The sequence below is a fragment of the Electrona antarctica genome (genome assembly GCF_951216825.1).
Source record: "Electrona antarctica genome assembly, chromosome: 10".
Taxonomy (NCBI): Eukaryota; Metazoa; Chordata; class Actinopteri; order Myctophiformes; family Myctophidae; genus Electrona; species Electrona antarctica.
In genome coordinates, this window is record NC_136791.1 from 15,678,385 (window position 1) to 15,696,039 (window position 17,655).

The 17,655-nt window shown below is 42.9% G+C and overlaps 1 protein-coding gene across 1 annotated transcript; it reads right to left on the minus strand.

Annotated features, from left to right (window-relative positions):
- Positions 1-8,772: 8,772 nt before the first annotated feature.
- Positions 8,773-17,038, minus strand: LOC306930614 (zinc finger Y-chromosomal protein-like). Its single transcript, XM_079511674.1, has 7 exons — positions 16,794-17,038; positions 16,017-16,149; positions 13,124-13,452; positions 12,342-12,563; positions 11,433-11,715; positions 10,009-10,120; positions 8,773-9,251 (listed from the first exon to the last, which is right to left on the minus strand). Exons 1-7 carry the CDS (start codon positions 16,914-16,916, stop codon positions 9,020-9,022), a joined length of 1,434 nt encoding a protein of 477 aa, XP_079367800.1. The 5' UTR covers positions 16,917-17,038; the 3' UTR covers positions 8,773-9,019.
- Between the last annotated feature and the right edge of the window lie 617 nt (positions 17,039-17,655).

Here is a 17,655-nt window from a genome sequence, read left to right on the forward strand (position 1 = left end):
TCCTGAATGATACTGACCGTTATACTGACAAGATACGGACAATGATACATACTGTTAGTATGTATCATGGTCCGTATCTTGGTCAGTATGTAATAGTAACTAACATGATACTGAATTAATGCCGACCATGATACTGAATTAATACTGACCACGATACAATCATGATTCATGAGCAGCAATGTTCACAACCATTGCTCTAAACACTGGTTCTCAATCTCAACATGGGGTCTGGGGACCTCTAGCTGAATGAATAGGAACCAAATGGACCCTTATGGATATCTAACTCTGAGATTACACACACACACACACAAATCAAACAGGGAGGGGTCCGTGACTTGATGCATATGAAACTGCAAAAGGTTGAGAATCACCGCTCTAAACTGACCAAATGGACCCGTTCCATTTGTACACTCAGGGCCCTATCTTGCGTTTGAAAAACAATTTAAAATAGTTCAATAGCCAATCTACATTGACACGTTGTGAGCTTGTAGAACGGCTATTTGAACTTTTTTTAATTAAAAAATAGTAAAACAATCACACACGTGTGAACTGAGTGGTGCAAGGTCTTATATAGTCTGATCAGCTATGTCAGTGACGTCACACACTAACCATAGTAACCATGCTCACCTTTGCACGGACACGTAGGAGTACAGGTACACAAACATACAGACTGGTTGTTGGAGTGGTTTGCACCACTCAAAAATGGCAAATACGTTTAGGGATAAGGGGTAAGGGCGGGTGGCACAAGATATAGCCCTCGGGTTTAAACGAATAAGTGAACCACAGCTGCACCAACTTGGGAGAGTTTGGGAAATATAAAGACGGGTGTCAGTGCTGCACTGGCACATTAGTGTACACTTTCAGCTGTAGGGAGATGTGACAGATTTACCGAATCACAGGTATGTTCAACATGAAAGTGCTTGTGTTCAACATGAAAGTGCTTGGTGCCGGCGTCACGGTGGCCGTAACACTCCTGGGATATTACTATATGACGAAAAGAGACAGAGAGAGACGGAGACTCCGGGAGAGTGCCCTCCTGAAGGCCATGGAGGAGATGAGCCAGGCCTTCACCAAGGAGAGGAAGGCGTGGCAGGAGACCAAGGACATAGCGATGGAGAGGCTCCTCTCGCAGGAGAAGACAATCCGAGACCTGGAGGAGCAGAGGACGAGCGCCGAGACAAAGCTCCTGGAGATGGAGAGGTTGTTAGAGGAGGTGGCAGCGGAGGAGAGAAGGAACCAACGGGTGACCGTGGCCCTCGAGGAGGCCAGGCAGGCGGAGAGGGCCGAATGGGACGAGCAGAGACTCGGGCTGATCGGGGAAAAGGAGGCTTTGTCACAGAGGTTGATGTCTGCCGAGCGGAAGAGCGAAGAACTGACAAACAGGATGAAGACGAGACACAACAAGGTCTCGAAGATGGAAAAGCAGATCAAGGAGCTGGAGGAGGAGAGGCGAGAGGAGAGCAACCAGTGGGAGGAGCGGCTGATCATCATCAGAGAGAAGAACTCCATGTCACAAACGTTCGTCTCCGCCGAGCAGAAGAGCGAAGGCACGAAAGGCGAGATACACCGAGACACCACGGAGAACAAGGTGCGCACGAGGGAGGAGAAGACGCAATATGTTCTACTGGAGAGCACGTGGACCAATCGGTTCTCTCAGTCCGACCTGCTGGAACTCACGCTGGACACGAACACAGCGCACAGCCACTTTGTGCTGTCCGAGAACAACAAGAAGGTGACACGCGTGACAGAGAATCAGTCGTACCCCGATAACCCGGAACGATTTGACTTCTGTTCACAGGTTCTGTGTAGAGAGAGTCTGACTGGAAGGTGTTACTGGGAGGTAGAGTGGCAAGGAGGGGTTTCCATAGCGGTGACATACAGAGGAATCAACAGGAGAGGATTTGGCGACGAATGTGTGTTCGGACTGAACGACAAGTCCGTGAGCCTGGCATGTTACGACGGTCCCCACGGGAACTGGTACACCGTCCTTCACAATGCCACGAAAACTGCCCTCCCCGTCCGTCCCTCCGGCTCCAACAGAGTGGGAGCGTACATGGACTGGCCCGCCGGGACTCTGTCCTTCTACAGAGTGTCCTCTGACACAAAGAAGACACACCTGTACACCTTCCGGTCCACATTCACTGAGCCGCTCTACCCAGGATTCTTCATAGGGGAGGGATCCTCAGCGTGGCTGCGCCAGGCAGAGGCGGTACGGTAGCATCCTGCATCACGGAGGAACTCAGCACTGCTGCAGAAATCACACACACACACACACACACACACACACACACACACACACACACACACACACACACACACACACACACACACACACACACACACACACACACACACACACACACACACACACACACACACACACACACACACACACACGGTACTAACTAACCGGACTGGGCTCCATATTTGAACGTGGCCAACATGGATGTCCATATGACATAAAGGTGACACACACACACATAGCTGTAAATGTCACTGTTGCTCTCCACCACTACATTTACTTTTGTTTGCAAATTTAGCCTTTGTGCCTTCAAACTTTAAACTATACTTTCTTCATACTTACTAAATATTTTAGATGGGGCTAAAAACTACCCAGACTTTACCTGCAATTATATTGTTAGTGTTGCATTCATTTTAAGATTTTTAGTTCTCTTTTTTTTTTAACTTAGTTTCCGATCATATTTCTTCCCTTTTAGCGCGCGCACGCACGCACGCGCGCGCGCGCGCGCGCCGCACGCACGCACGCACGCACACACACACACACACACACACACACACACACACACACACACACACACACACACACACACACACACACACACACACACACACACACACACACACACACACACACACACACACACACACACACACACACACAGATATGTAGCCTACGTTATGGTTTGTCTTGTTCTGTTGGTATCTATGTTGTACGTGATCAGCAATACCGGTAAACCAGTGTATACAAATGTTTTTGAAGTCTAAAATGGTGTCATATAATCAATGTTATGGCCATGAGGTGGCATGACATCATTCATTGATTAATTCATACTTCATTCATACTTTACTAGATTTTGATTATTATTATACAAAACATACATAACCACTTAACATACATTATTAATTAATTGAAAATAGATGATCTACAACTTTGTAGGCAAGTTGAGCTTGTAGATCTGCTATTTTCAAAAGATTTTCATTCATTTTGAGATCTTGAAAAGGGACATTTTGCATAATGGTATAGTACTTTAAGTATATTTTGATGCCAATACTTTTGTACTTTTACATAAGTAAATGTTTAATTTTGAACTTTTACTTGTAACAAGGTAGGGTATTTCTTTTCTATATTGCAGTATTGCTATACTTTTGTCACAACCAAAATGCATGGCCAAGTTAGCTGCTTTGGTAAAATACAATATCAAAGCAGACCTTAGTTGCAACTGGCCCAAAGGAATGTTCTGCATCAGATGGATTGAGTCAGCTGGCTCTAAGGAGGTTATTTTCTTTCCATAGTGTGAAGATTACCAAATTAATGTTTGGAAATGGTGAGATCAAGAAAGTATAGTTGAGAGTATTCGATAGGTAGTTTTATATTAGCATTCAAATAATTCAGGTCATTATGAAATTCTGACAGTTGTTTCAGAAACACTGAAAACTAGAAAAAGTGCCCCTCGGGGCACAGGTCTCCACCAGGGCAGGTCAGGTTGTGGCCTCCTGGTGGCGCTATAATAGGCCAATGTGAAAAGGGTGCCATTTCTTCATATACGCCTTTGATGGCAATTGGATGATTTGAGGCATTTTGTTCCAAAAATGTGTTTTGCAAAAATAAACCTGTTGGTGGCGCTATAACAGGCCAATGTGAAAAGGGTGGGATACATTCCTTAGCCTAGTAAGAAAATGTGTGAAAGATTTCACGTAAATTGCATGCTGCGTTCATGATTTGAGGCTTTTGTTCAAAACGGGGCAATCTTGAAAACTGTGAAAGCCAATTATAGCCAATTAGGATGGAATATGAAATATCGGACAGATCTAACTTGAGCACATGACCATAGAGATACTGTGTAACGATTTGTGTCAAAAAATGTGTTTTACAAAAGTCGGCCTCCTGGTGGCGCTGTAAAAGGCAGATGCGGAAAATGCAGGTCAAAGGTTTGTCCTTGGCCTCTAGGGAGTGTGCATGCAACATTTCACGCAGATCGGTGCAGTTTTAGGTAAAGAATGTGAAAAGCTACCTCATGGTGGCGCTATAACAGGCCGCTCTGGAAAATGTGGGGCAGAGGTTCATCGTTGGCATCCAGGGAGTGTGTGTGCAAAGTTTGGCATCGACCGGGTTAACGGTGCCGGAGATTAGCTGGTAACAGACGGACGGACACACACACACACACACACACACACACACACACACACACACACACACACACACACACACACACACACACACACACACACACACACACACACACACACACACACACACACACACACACACACACACACACACACACACACACACACACACGGAGTGCAAAACATACTCTCTCCCCATGCCTTCGGCCTGGTGGAGACAATAAACAACTACACTTTAGAAACAAGACCAAACTAGAAAAAGTGCCCTTCTGGGCACAGGTCTCCACCAGGAGGATAGGACTGTGTGAGATGTTTGGCAAAATGTTTAGGATTAATATAAACATGTTTTTGAGGCATTTTGTTCCAAAAATGTGTTTTGCAAAAATCAACCTGTTGGTGGCGCTATAACAGGCCAATGTGAAAAGGGTGGGATATATTCCTCAGCCTAGTAAGAAAATGTGTGAAAGATTTCATGTAAATTGCATGCTGCGTTCATGATTTGAGGCTTTTGTTCAAAACGGGGCAATCTTGCAAACTGTGAAAGCTAATTATAGCCAATTAGGATGGAATATGAAATATCGGACAGATCCGACTTGAGCACATGACCATAGAGATAGTGTGAAAACGATTTGTGAGATTTTTGGACAGAATCTGGAGGAGTAATATCCAAAAATGTGTTTTACAAAAGTCGGCCTCCTGGTGGCGCTATAAAAGGCAGATGCGGAAAATGCAGGTCAACGGTTTGTCCTTGGCCTCTAGGGAGTGTGCATGCAACGTTTCACGCAGATCGGTGCAGTTTTAGGTAAAAAATTGTGAAAAGCTGCCTTATGGTGGCGCTATAACAGGCCGTTCTGGAAAATGTGGGGCAGAGGTTCATCGTTGGCATCCAGGGAGTGTGTGTGCAAAGTTTGGCATGGACCGGGTTAACGGTGCCGGAGATTAGCTGGTAACAGACGGACGGAAGGACGGACGGACACACACACACACACACGGACACACACACAGACGGAGTGCAAAACATACTCTCTCCCCATGCCTTCGGCCTGGTGGAGACAATAAACTACACTTTAGAAACAAGCCCAAATAAACAACTACACTTTAGAAACAAGGCCAAAAAACAACTACACTTTAGAAACAAGGCCATGTTTGTTTGTTTTTTGCAACAATTTTCTTCATTGTGTTGAGGAAATGTGTCAGATCACTCATAGCATCTCTGAGGATAGAATTCTGGATGAGCAGGACAAAACGGGCCACAGACTTTTGAAGGCAATCTTAGCCAATCAGTGTAGAATCTGAGAAATCAAACAGACTCGTCTTGATCACATGACTAGAGATCATGCATACTGATTTGCATGAGATTTGGATGAAATCTGTGCGACTAATATAAACAATGTGTTTTGCAGAAATCGGCCTCATGGTGGTGCTATAACCGGCAGATGTGGAGGGATGCAGGGAAAATGTTTTTCCATGCCTCTAGGGAGTGCGCATACAAAGTTGTACACAGAACGATGCAGTTATAGGTAAAAACAGGAATTGCCATGTTATAGCGCCACCATGAGGCTGGTTTGGAAAATAAATTGTGTCATGTCGTCCTCAGCCTAGTGGAAATGTGCGTGTATAATTTCACGGAAATTGCACACTGTGTTTGTGATTTGTGGCATTTTGTTCGAAACGGACCAATCATGTGAGCTTTGGAAGCGAATCTTAGCCAATCAGGAAGGAAGATGGGAAATGGTGCAGATCCGTGTTGATCACATGACTATGGAGATAGTGTATACCGAATTGTGTGATGTATGGATAAAATGTGTACGAGTAATCTACAGAAATGTGTTTTGCCTAAATCGGCCTCATGGTGGCGCTATAACAGGCCGTTGAGGAATATTTGGGGCAGAGGTTCGTCGTTGGCATCCAGGGAGTGTGTGTGCAAAGTTTGGCATGGATTGGGCCAACGGTGCCGGAGATTAGCTGGTAACAGACGGACGGAAGGAAGGAAGGAAGGAAGGACAGACGGACGGACGGACGGACGGACGCACACACACACACACACGGACGGAGTGCAAAACATACTCTCTCCCCATGCCTTCGGCCTGGTGGAGACAACAATTAGGCATCAACAGTGTTTAATAAAAAAACACATCCGATTAACCCAAGTTAACACATGCAGAATTAGGGGACTATAGAAAGACCCTACTGGAACACCTTTTGTTTTCATCTGTGAACATAACAACATTTGTTGTAATTTGTAAATAATCCAAGCTGTGAGTTGAATAGTATCTCTACAATATCTGTCAGACAGAACGTTTTAAAGCAGTGGTTCTCAACCATTTCAGGCTGTGGGCCCCCAAAATGATCATATTTGACTGGGTGGGGACCTACTCAAATAATCATATTTGAACTGGGAACCCCCCACCCGACAAGCACTTGAAGCATTGCATTTAGTTGGTTCTCACCGATAAAAAATAGCAGATTGGTTCTTTTCACAATGCCTTTTCTTATATCATAATCATTTGACCAATGTTTGACCACTTTGTATATAGTTTGTCGATTACTTTTGATGCAGTAATGGTCTTTTTTCTTTTCTTTCTTTAAGTTAGTGGTTTTCAACCTTTTTCATTTCAAGGCCTATTATTTATTCGGCATTTGAGCCACGGACCACCATTTGATGAGATTTAGCCTTGCAGACCCAACAGACCCAAAAAAACTACATTCTCTAATAGTGTAGACATCTTGTAAAATAAGTGATGCAGATATTTAACAATAATAGGACTCTTGAGAGCGTACAATGACGCTCTTTAGCCTACAAGTTTAGCACGCAGTTTAGCCTAGGAATAGGGTTAGGTTTTGGCACAGTTTTACTGAGGTTAAGGTTAGTATTTAGGAATAAGGTTAGGTTTAGGCCTAGTTTTGGTATTCTTCCCAAACATTTCAGGCCCCATGCCCCCATGCCTCATGTAAACACCTCAATTGGAAGAGAACATTCCAGTCCGTCCCGATTCGTCTCCTGTAAAACAGCTATTGAGTCTTACGGACTGTCGTTCAAAACATGACAAAACAAAATCAGATTAAGGCAGTGAATCCATTAGATTAGGCTAGGGAGAGAGAGAGAGAGAGAGAGAGAGAGAGAGAGAGAGAGAGAGAGAGAGAGAGAGAGAGAGAGAGAGAGATGGATGGATTGAGAGAGAGACGCGTAGTTATGAGATTTACGGACCATTAAGTGGGGAATTATGAGTGATTATGTTTAGGATTTTGCAGATTAACCTAGTGGTAAAAAACCACCATGTAAATCTTATGAACCACGCAGTTGGAAGGGATCAGTCAACAGGCCGGCAATAGTGTTGTCATGTCTATTATGAGCGACTTGTTTTTCTGTAAAGTTGCTTCTATTGGTAGATGTTTTTGGGGCTTGTCTCTAAAGTGTGGTTGCTTATTTTTGGGCTTGCCTTGCTTCCCAATGCTGTTTAAACCATTGGATCTCAAATATTTTCATGTCAAGGACCGCCAGATTAGTATGTAGGCTAATTGCCCATGTATCCCCCAAAAACATGGTTTGTGCTGCTAAAACGATTCCAAATATGAAATGTTTTGGAATACTTTGGAAAAAACTTTTTGGGGGAACATTTTGGATTATCTTAATTTGGAAGACCACATTTTTAATTATTTATTTAATATATTATTTATTTAATAGCAGATGTACAAGCTCACAACGAGTCACATTGTGTCATGTTGTGAGCTTAAACTGTAGATCTGATATTTCAGCCTGATCGCGCAGAAATACGTAGATATGCACAGAATTGCAATTCCTTGCATACACAACTAGAAAACCCAAAGATCTGTACTGACGGAGGCATGGCTTTCACAAACACGGAAGTGCTATTTCACCGTGGCTGGATGGGTGAGTTCGGGTTTTACATTATTTACTATTCTGTCCCTATTGGTTTACAACTCGAACAGGGCTGAGTCGGCTATACCAAACTTCACAACGCTCGACACGGCAACTCTTCGCGATCCCCCCCCCCTCCGTGACCATGTGACCTAGTCACTTCTTTTAGGCTTGTTTTCATAGATCTGGTTGATTGTTTCTCATGTAAAATGTGGCAACACTGGCCTGGGCCATGGCTCAGCGGTCCAGGCACCTTGGCTGGTAATCCAGTCTGGCAGTGTGCCGCGGGTTCAACTCCCGATCCCGACGGCCTTTACTGCATGTCAACCCCCCATCTCTCTCCCAATTTCCTGTCAGCCTACTGTCTATCCCTCCATAAAAAATATGAAATAAAGGGGAAAGCCACAAAAAAAACATTAAAAAAAAAGGAAAAAAAAGAAATGTAGCAAAACTGGACAGCGGCCATGTTGTTTTGTATATCGTTGCTGGTGGAAATCATACATATCCAAAACTATTATTTTTATTTCATTTATTATATATAAAAAAATAACAATACTTGGCTATTAATAAAAAAAAACTAGCAGGTATACAAGCTCATATCATATGCTATTTTTTTAAATCAGGAAAATGAAAAAGAGAGCATTTTCAATAAAATGAGAATTTGTATTTGAGCCAGTCCTGCATCCTTTACTTAGTTTGGAGTGCCGCTTTTTCCACTGCCACACAGTGGCATATGATTTAAGAATATAAGTCACAGCTCCGACTCGCTAGTTAGGGACTAGCACTCTTCTTGCGCCCCTCGGACGCCGTCTTGCGTCTGAGGTGGACCTTCTGGTGGGCCTTCAGGAAGTCCAGCAGTCGGAAGCGCTTGCCGCAGTCGGAGCAGCCATGGGGTGTCTCCCCCGTGTGGATGCTGCGGTGGCGAGCGAGGTTGGCGTTCGTGTTGAACGTGGCCTTGCACGCGCTGCACGCAAACAGCATGTTGCTCCCCCCGGTGGCAGGGCTGTGTCAACGATCACCACATTTTTAGTCATACAAATGTCGTTGCTGTTGAGGGCAGAAACCTCACATCTCCATATTCTAACTTTTTGCGTTTTTATTATTATTATTATTATTTTTTTTTTAAATCAACGCCCTACTTGATCATTTTGACATCGACACACAAAAGCACCAAAAGTAGCAGATCTTGGAACGCAGCGTGAAGGGACACGTTTTGAGCTTGTAGATCTGCTACTTTTGAATTTGAATCCTGAAAAGTCAGTTTTGGACATATGAGGTTTCCATCCGACACGATATACTTTCTATACTCTTTCTATACGTTTTCCAAAATAGTGAAAATAACTGATCAACAAGCTCACTTACAATGTGGCACAAAATATGTTTTTTTTACAGAATGATGAACAACTGTTGATTACACAAAAATAACTGTGATTATCTCGAATAATTTGTGATCATATAAAAACTGTGACTATTTTCAAACCGTGTTATTTATGGCAAAAGCATTTCTGGGGGTCCCCAGCCAAAACGTTGAGAACCCCTGCATTAATGTAATCTAGTTTTTTTACTATTTTGACTAACATTTTTAAATAGTTCAAATAGCCGATCTACAAGCTCACAACGTGTTGATGTATATCGGCTATTTGAAGTATTTTTCTTTTTGTGTTATCCTTTTAGCGTTAATGTCTGACTGTACCATGTGCTGTTTCCATGTCTGACTAATAAAGTATTCAATCAATCAATCAATCAATGACAAGGCCTACCTGGCAGCATGCAACCTTTTCTTGTGTGCGCTCAGCGAAGACTGGTACGAGAACATCTTTCCGCAGCCCAATACTTCGCAGACAAATTTCTTCTCCTTTCTGTGGGCGTCCCCTGCAAGGTTATTGCATGTAGGTTTAACATTTTCAACATTTACATTTATTTACATTATTTCATTTTTACTTCATGTTGTTTGTTTGAATTGGTTTTTAAGTTGTGTTTTGCTAGTTTTTGTTTCATTGTTAAGTTTCTATTATAATATGCATATGTATTTGTTTTATTGTAATATGTACATCTCTGCTGTCGGGAGAAACCACCTAACTCCAACATGTTTCTGAAAATGAAAAATACAATTTTTTCAGGAAATTAAGAAAACCTTATATATTTTTTAAAATAAAACAATACTGCCTCATCAAAGTTGGTGTTGTGAATTTATATATTGTCAATGACTTGCATGAGAGGGGGAGGAGTTAGCTGTTTTATTTTTTTTATTTTTTTAAAGATATTTTTTTGCGGCTTACGCCTTTTATTGGTTTTTGAAGTGATAGACAGTAGGCTGACAGGAAACGGGAGAGAGATGGGGGAAGACATGCAGTAAAGGCCGTGTCGGGCTCGGGAGTCGAACCCGCGGCACACTGCGACTGGATTACCAGTCGGGTGCCCAGACGGTTACGCCACCGCCTGGGCGAGTTAGCTGTTTTAGCAGCAGTTTGAGGGTCCAATGGAGTTAAGAGGTTAATGGAGTTAAGTGTTTTTTTTACTACTTTTCATTGGGTCAATATTTTTTTTAACCAACACACAGACGTAAAGGGTGTTCAATAGCACTGATTTATGCAAAACAAATCTAAAACCTAAAACATTGAGTTAGGTGGTTTCCTACGATATGTATTTTGTCAGAGATGAGATTTATTTTAAAAGGTCAGACAAAATGTGTAATTGCAAAACTCAGAGACGGGTGTGTAGGCAGTTAGAGCTTGAAGCCAATTAACAAATCTCAATACTGATTTATTTTTGTTAGGCCATCCCAATCTGTGATTTCTAGCAGCCTGAAGTAAAGGGAGCCATTCACATTACCACTTATAAACAAGTATCACAATTACGTATGTAGATGAGATGGTGAGCAGCCATAGAAATGCAGAGCGAAGCGATGCGTTATGAGTTTGTAGATCTGATTCTGCTACTTTAATAGCTTTTTAATAGCTGACCTCTGACTTTTGATGCTCTTGTGTGAGTAGTATGATCAGATCAAGTAGGGCATTCATTTACGAAAATGTTTAAACATGGAGATAAGAGGTTTGTGTCTGACAACACAACAGCAATATATAGCAACAAAGTCTCAGCTTTAAATGTACAGTATAACAATGTATAGGTGTAACAGGTTCAAATGGGATTACTGAAATCAGAATCCATGAGTAACTATAATAACCTTGGTCCCTTGGCGACAGTTGATAGTGTTTGTTGGCCATGTGGAACTTGAGGTTCCGGTAGATCTTGCCGCAGACGGGACACAGCTGCTTCTGTCCTGAGTGCGTCAGTTGGTGTGTCTTGAGGCCCTCGGCCTGCGTGAAGCCCTTGCCACAGACGTCACAGTGGAATGGCCGCACGGCGGCGTGAATCAGCTTGTGGCGCTTCAGGTGTCCCAACTGGTAGAAGGCGTTGCCGCACACGTCGCAGACAAACGACTTGTCGGTGTGGGTCTGCTTGTGCACCTTCAGCAAAGAGAGACAGATCGTTTAACTCTTCTCAAACTTTGTTATGTCAAATATTGACACAAATTTGAAAAGATACGCCAGGGAGTGGGACTCCCATATAAGAGAGGAGTCCTACAGACATAGCAGTGATTCTCAACCATTTTAAATTCAAGGACCCTCAGCATTTGATATGCATTATTAGGCCACAGACCCGAATTTGATAAGGATTTGGTTCCTAACTATCAATCATTTGGCTGGGGACCGCCTGGAACTCCCTCAAGGACAGCATTACAAAGTAAAGGGACTGTATTCAAAAATGTTACTTGAGTACAAAAGTATTTGCATCAAAATATACAGAACCATAAATATATGGTTATATAAATTCCCAAAAAATGTCAATGTGTTTGAAATATTAATTGGACAAAACACGGCCCCCTCACTCATTAGGAAACCAATATCAGTCACCAGAACCAAGGACGGGTGTTTTCGATGAATCTATCATGGTTAAAATGGGTTTGTATAGGAAGATGGCAATATTAATCTAATCTAGTAAATACTGAATCAAGCAATTTGTCTGGAGTGTTCACAAAAGCCGGAGTGGACATTAAAATAACCCCAAGCATGTTACTTTCCAAAAAACTGACCTTGAGCTGGCTGATAGTGACGTAGGCCTTGCCGCAGACATCGCACTGGAAGGAGCGCTCGCCGCGGTGCCAGCGGTGGTGACGGTCACGGTGTGGCTTGTGGCTGAAGGCCTTTGGGCAGTAGTCGCAGGCATAAGGCTTCTCCACAGTGCTGTGCACGCTGCGAAGGTGGCGATGCAGGTCTAGGTGGGCCGAGAAGATGGTGCCGCAGATGTGACATACCTAGAAGATTATAAACCTTAATTAAGTCTCAGTGGTTCTCAAACCTTTTTTGTGTCAAGGTTTGAATGCATTTGGCCACAGAAATCTTTTTTTTGTATTTTTTCTTTTTTAAATAGCAAGCAGATGTATCTGCTATTTTTGAATAGCCAACGTATAAATGATGCTTTAAATGATTGCGATGCTATTATTACCGTAACTACTTGCCACAATTGAATTACCTTTTTATATGTATCCTCGTCATGTCATCTTTACAATTTATGTTTTTATTTCAAAGCACATATGCTTGTCATAATGTGCTATATAAATCATCTCTGTTGGGTGGAAACCTAATGTCTAAAACTGTTCAGAATTCAAATTCCAAAACAGCAAAAATAGCAGATCTACAAGCTCAAAACACAACCTTGCGGATCTGCTACTTTTGATGCTTTGTTTCGTGTGACGCTAGCCTGTAGTACGATCACGTAGGCCAGGGTGTTATTACAAAAGTTATATCACCGGAGATGGAGATGTTTCTGCTCGACAACAACGAAATACATTTGAAGATGAAAAAGAAGACATACGTGCCGAGTGACCCGAGTCCACGGCCACTTGATGGCGGCGGCCCATTTTGCCCCGTCGTCGCTCTTTGTGCTCCTTCTCGTCACCATCGCCGCTGCGGTTGACCTTTTCCTCCTGGACACCCGTCTGGTCACGCTGGAGAAGGAGGGCGTGACGGACGAGGTGGAGCGGACGTAGTGATGGTCGAGACCCACGGAGAGGGCCACGGAGGCGGAGAGGGAGAGCTCTGATTGGCTGGGAGGAGGAGAGCACGGCGCCGGGTCACTCTCCACCTCCTCGACCTCTGCCCGCTCCTCCACCTCTTCCGTCAAACCGCTGCTGTGGTTTAGGCCTGGGGAAACAACAAAGAGTGGCAAGAGCCACAACAAGAGACTATGGCTAGCGACTGTCACTCAGACAGATTTGAGTTAAACATATAAAGTATATATATTCAAAGATTAGCAAAAATCAGTTTTCAATAAAAAGTGTTTTAATCTTTCCGCCATCTTGGATCTGTCCTCGTCTCCCCAAATGAGTGCAACTGGCTGCACAACACTGACAGCCAGGGGCACTGTTGCGCAGTTACAATCGAGGAAAGATCCAAGATGGCGGAAAGATTCTGAGATTGATTGATTAATTGAAATATTTATTAACAGTTTGCAGAATTACAGTACATTTCAAGCACAACTCAATACAAAATTACAAAGACTGTTAACTGTGAGTGGACGACCCAATAAAGCATTACACTTGTTTACAAGAGGGTCCACCATGTTCAAATCATCGAAACATTTAGACTAGACATACAAATAGACACTTCTATATAGCCAAAGAACAGAACAGGAATTCATCATAAAGGAGGTAAAAAAGGGAAAAGAAACATATACAGTGAGGGGAAAAAGGGGTGGGTGGTGGGGGGAGGGGATTCAGATTCTACGGGGGCCAGTTTCGAAATTGTAGCCGTCCGTAGGTGCCCTTTGAGAGCGGTTTTGAAGGAGTCAAGGGATTCACATGTCTTAATGACTGTTGCTAGGGCGTTCCACATTTTGGTGGCATAGGAGCGGAAAGAATTTAGTCCCTTGTTTGTGCCGAATCTGGGTTGCACATGGTTTGTTGCACTCCCTCTGGTGTTGTGGGTGGGGACTTCGTTAACATTAAGGAAGTATTTAAGACAGGTACATGGGTATCTTGGTGGTGTAGCGAATCTTGTGGACCAGACCCATTGCAAGATGCTGTACTCTGTCATCGACCCTAAGCCATTCCAGCCTGTCAAAGTGGGCAGGGATGAGGTGGGTTCGGGGGGTGAGGCCAAGTAGGAGCCTGACCAGTTTGTTTTGGGAAGTCTAGAGCCTTGTTTTAAGGGCCTTTGAGGTGCTGTGGTACCTGCATGCATAGTCAAAGAAACCTTGTACGAGGGCTCCTGTTAGGGTCTTCAAGGTGTTTTTGTTGACCAGTGAGGAGATCCTGTAAAGGAATCTTTTTCTTTGGTTGACTTTTTTGATTACGTTGGTGGCCATTTTATCATCGGAAAGATTAGCCTCCAGGATGGAACCTAGGTAGGTAATTTCATATTTTCGTGTGATAATATTGTCACCAACTCTAACCAAGAAGCCATCTGCCTTGCTGAGGTTACTATTTGATCCAAAGAGAATGGATTCAGTTTTTCCCAGGTGTAAAGATAGTTTGTTATCAGCGAGCCAGGTACAGATTCTACCGAGTTCAGAGCTGAGGGCCTTTTCAACCTGCAGTTTGTTCCTGTCCGAGACTAGCAGTGCTGAGACAGAATGGATTATAACAATTTTATTGAAAATGGTCCTGAGCGGTTCCGCGCTCAGGACCATGGGGCGAGTTTGCTTACACTCTCGTAGATTGAAAATGTCAGAATCGATCAAATCTATAAAGTCTAAATCTTAGGCTATCTGAGCCTGCTTTACTTAGTTTGTGATGATTCTAAGTAAGTAGTAGTCTTGCCGAAGCCTATTTCCTGTTTCTGTAGAAGCCTATTTCCTGTTTCTGTAGCGTGAGTCAGCTTCATGTACACCCCCTGGACATGATGCTAGTATGTCACAGGGCCCCCAATCCCCAACCCTTGATGCTGAATGCCAAGCAGGGAGGCACTGAGTCCCATTTTGTAGAATATTTGGTATGACTCTGCCGTCTCAGGACGGACACTAGCCGCAATTTGCAACTCTAGATTTTTTTTATAATGGGATGAATCTAGAGTTGCAATACCCTCCATTGACTCCCCACTCATCCAATTTGGTTTGTGATCTGCTTGTCTTAAACAACGTTAAACTCACCATCATTGCAGCTGTAGTCCAAGCTTGAATTATCCTCTTTTGTGTGTTGCAGTGTAGCAACGTTTTTGTTAACGGGTTGCGCTGCTGCCTCCTGCATTATGTGCAAATTCGAAACAGGTGGTACGCTGGGCCGTTCAGTGACTTATGACGAGTGCTTCCAAACTCCAGCACTTAGAAAAATAATCACCTGCACAGAATTTCTTGACAGAAAGTAGCTCATAACATGTCTACGGGGGATTTTTATGAAAAACAAGCTCGGCAGATTGAAAGAGGATAATTCAAGCTTGGACTACAGCTGCAATGTTGGTGAGTTTAACGTTGTTTAAGACAAGCAGATCACAAACCAAATTGGATGAGTGGGGAGTCAATGGAGGGTATTGCAACTCTAGATTCATCCCATTGTAAACAAATCTAGAGTTGCAAATTGCGGCTAGACGGACACTCCATCCACGAGGCCACTGTGATGATTCTACATCAGCCTAAATCATCACATAAGTTACACAGGACTACAAAACGGTACCTATTTGGTTATACTACTGTAACTACTATATGGTATCGGTAGTATCGGATGTGGTGGTTCCAGTTCTCTGTACTCAACCCTAACACCACAACAGCAGACCTTCAGTATGATGGTGTAGCTGTAGCCGGTTGAGTGGGTCCTGGTGGGCTGTGGCCATCAGATCTCTGATCAGCTTCATTATGGTGTTGGATGCCTCGATGCATTTTAACTTCACCACATGATCCAGTTCACCCTGAAACAAAAGCCAGAACAAAAGTACTTCACGGGCTATATTCTGTTGGATTCTAAACACAATGTTCTCAACATTGGGGTCCAAAATCAAAATGGACCCTTCCGGGTAGGTTTGTAACTCTGAGGGTCCATTTGCACACTCTCAGAGTTAAAAAACAAAACAAAAACATTGAGGATTGTATAGTGTTGTAGATTGGCGTCCTGTCCCAGAGAATAAATAAGCTATCAAAGTGGCCAAAGTGGCCTTATTATTAGAATAACGGTTCTGCTAACAATTAATTATATCATTCGTTGCTGTCGGCCAGAAACCTCCTATCTATATTCCGTTTTGTGTTTTTATGCTATACTTGTGATATTAATAATTGAAAATGGATTAAAATATATAGGGTCATTGACTCGTTTAATAGCAAGATAGGTGGCATAGCCACATAATGGCTGTGATATTGCAGGCCTACATATTTAATGTATAATTATTCGTTGATCGAATACATGAAATGGATGCAATTATGGCTGTCATTCTAGGGCTATAGGGGAGGGAAGTTTATTCAGCATGAAAACACTTGCTAAAAGAACCGATTTGCTCTAGCGATGCGACGTCTTGTTAGTTAAGTACTGTAGTCATATCAGTTGTTTTTAGAGTAGTACCTGCTCCTCTTCTTTCATGTTGCTTTGGACAGCAGCGCTTGACTTTATGTGTGTTAAGACCGCCATGGTGAAGTCATTCATTATTACAATGAGTTGAGTGTTAAAAGACTCTAAACTCAGCATGCTGAAAACACAAACAGGCCGCTGTAGCCTGTAGTTTGTTTATGATCTAGTATCAAACAACGCTTACGCTTTAACAACCAAATGTTTAGCAGCCAGCAACTGAACTGGGGGAAGTTTAGTTGGGGAACTCCTACCTATACGTCATTTCCGGCAACATCAACACGTGTAAAAAAAGAATTAAAATAAAGTACAGTGACCACGGTACCTCGATTAGACCTTCAAAATAAAACGTGAAATGTTTATATTATAACATGATTGATTAAGCTAGGGTCCTCCATAAATAGACACATTAGGCTAGGCTACTACTCTCATTGATTGATTGATTGATTTTGGGGTAAAACTATAGTTTCCGTTCAAATCAAAACAAAACCAAAGTGCTGTATTCTGATGGCAATCATTGCTATAGTATAGAGGCTAATAGAGCTTGATCAACAGGTCTCCCAGAGTCCCCATCTCTCCAGCTCTGCAATAAACAGAAAATAGATTTTCAGGTGGGTCACCAATTTCATCCAATCTGGAGTTTTATCCGCTTACATTTTATAGTACTCCAATATGCGAGATCTGTCCTGAATTGTCAACCTGAACAGAAACTAACAAAAAATATCACATACAGTACCCAGTCAGTAGCCTGACATACACCATCTTTACAGCGTTTTGATTAGGACAATACAGACAAGAATGGTTAGGTTATGTACGTACATGTGCACACGCATGGATTAAAGGGCTGTCGCTATTGATT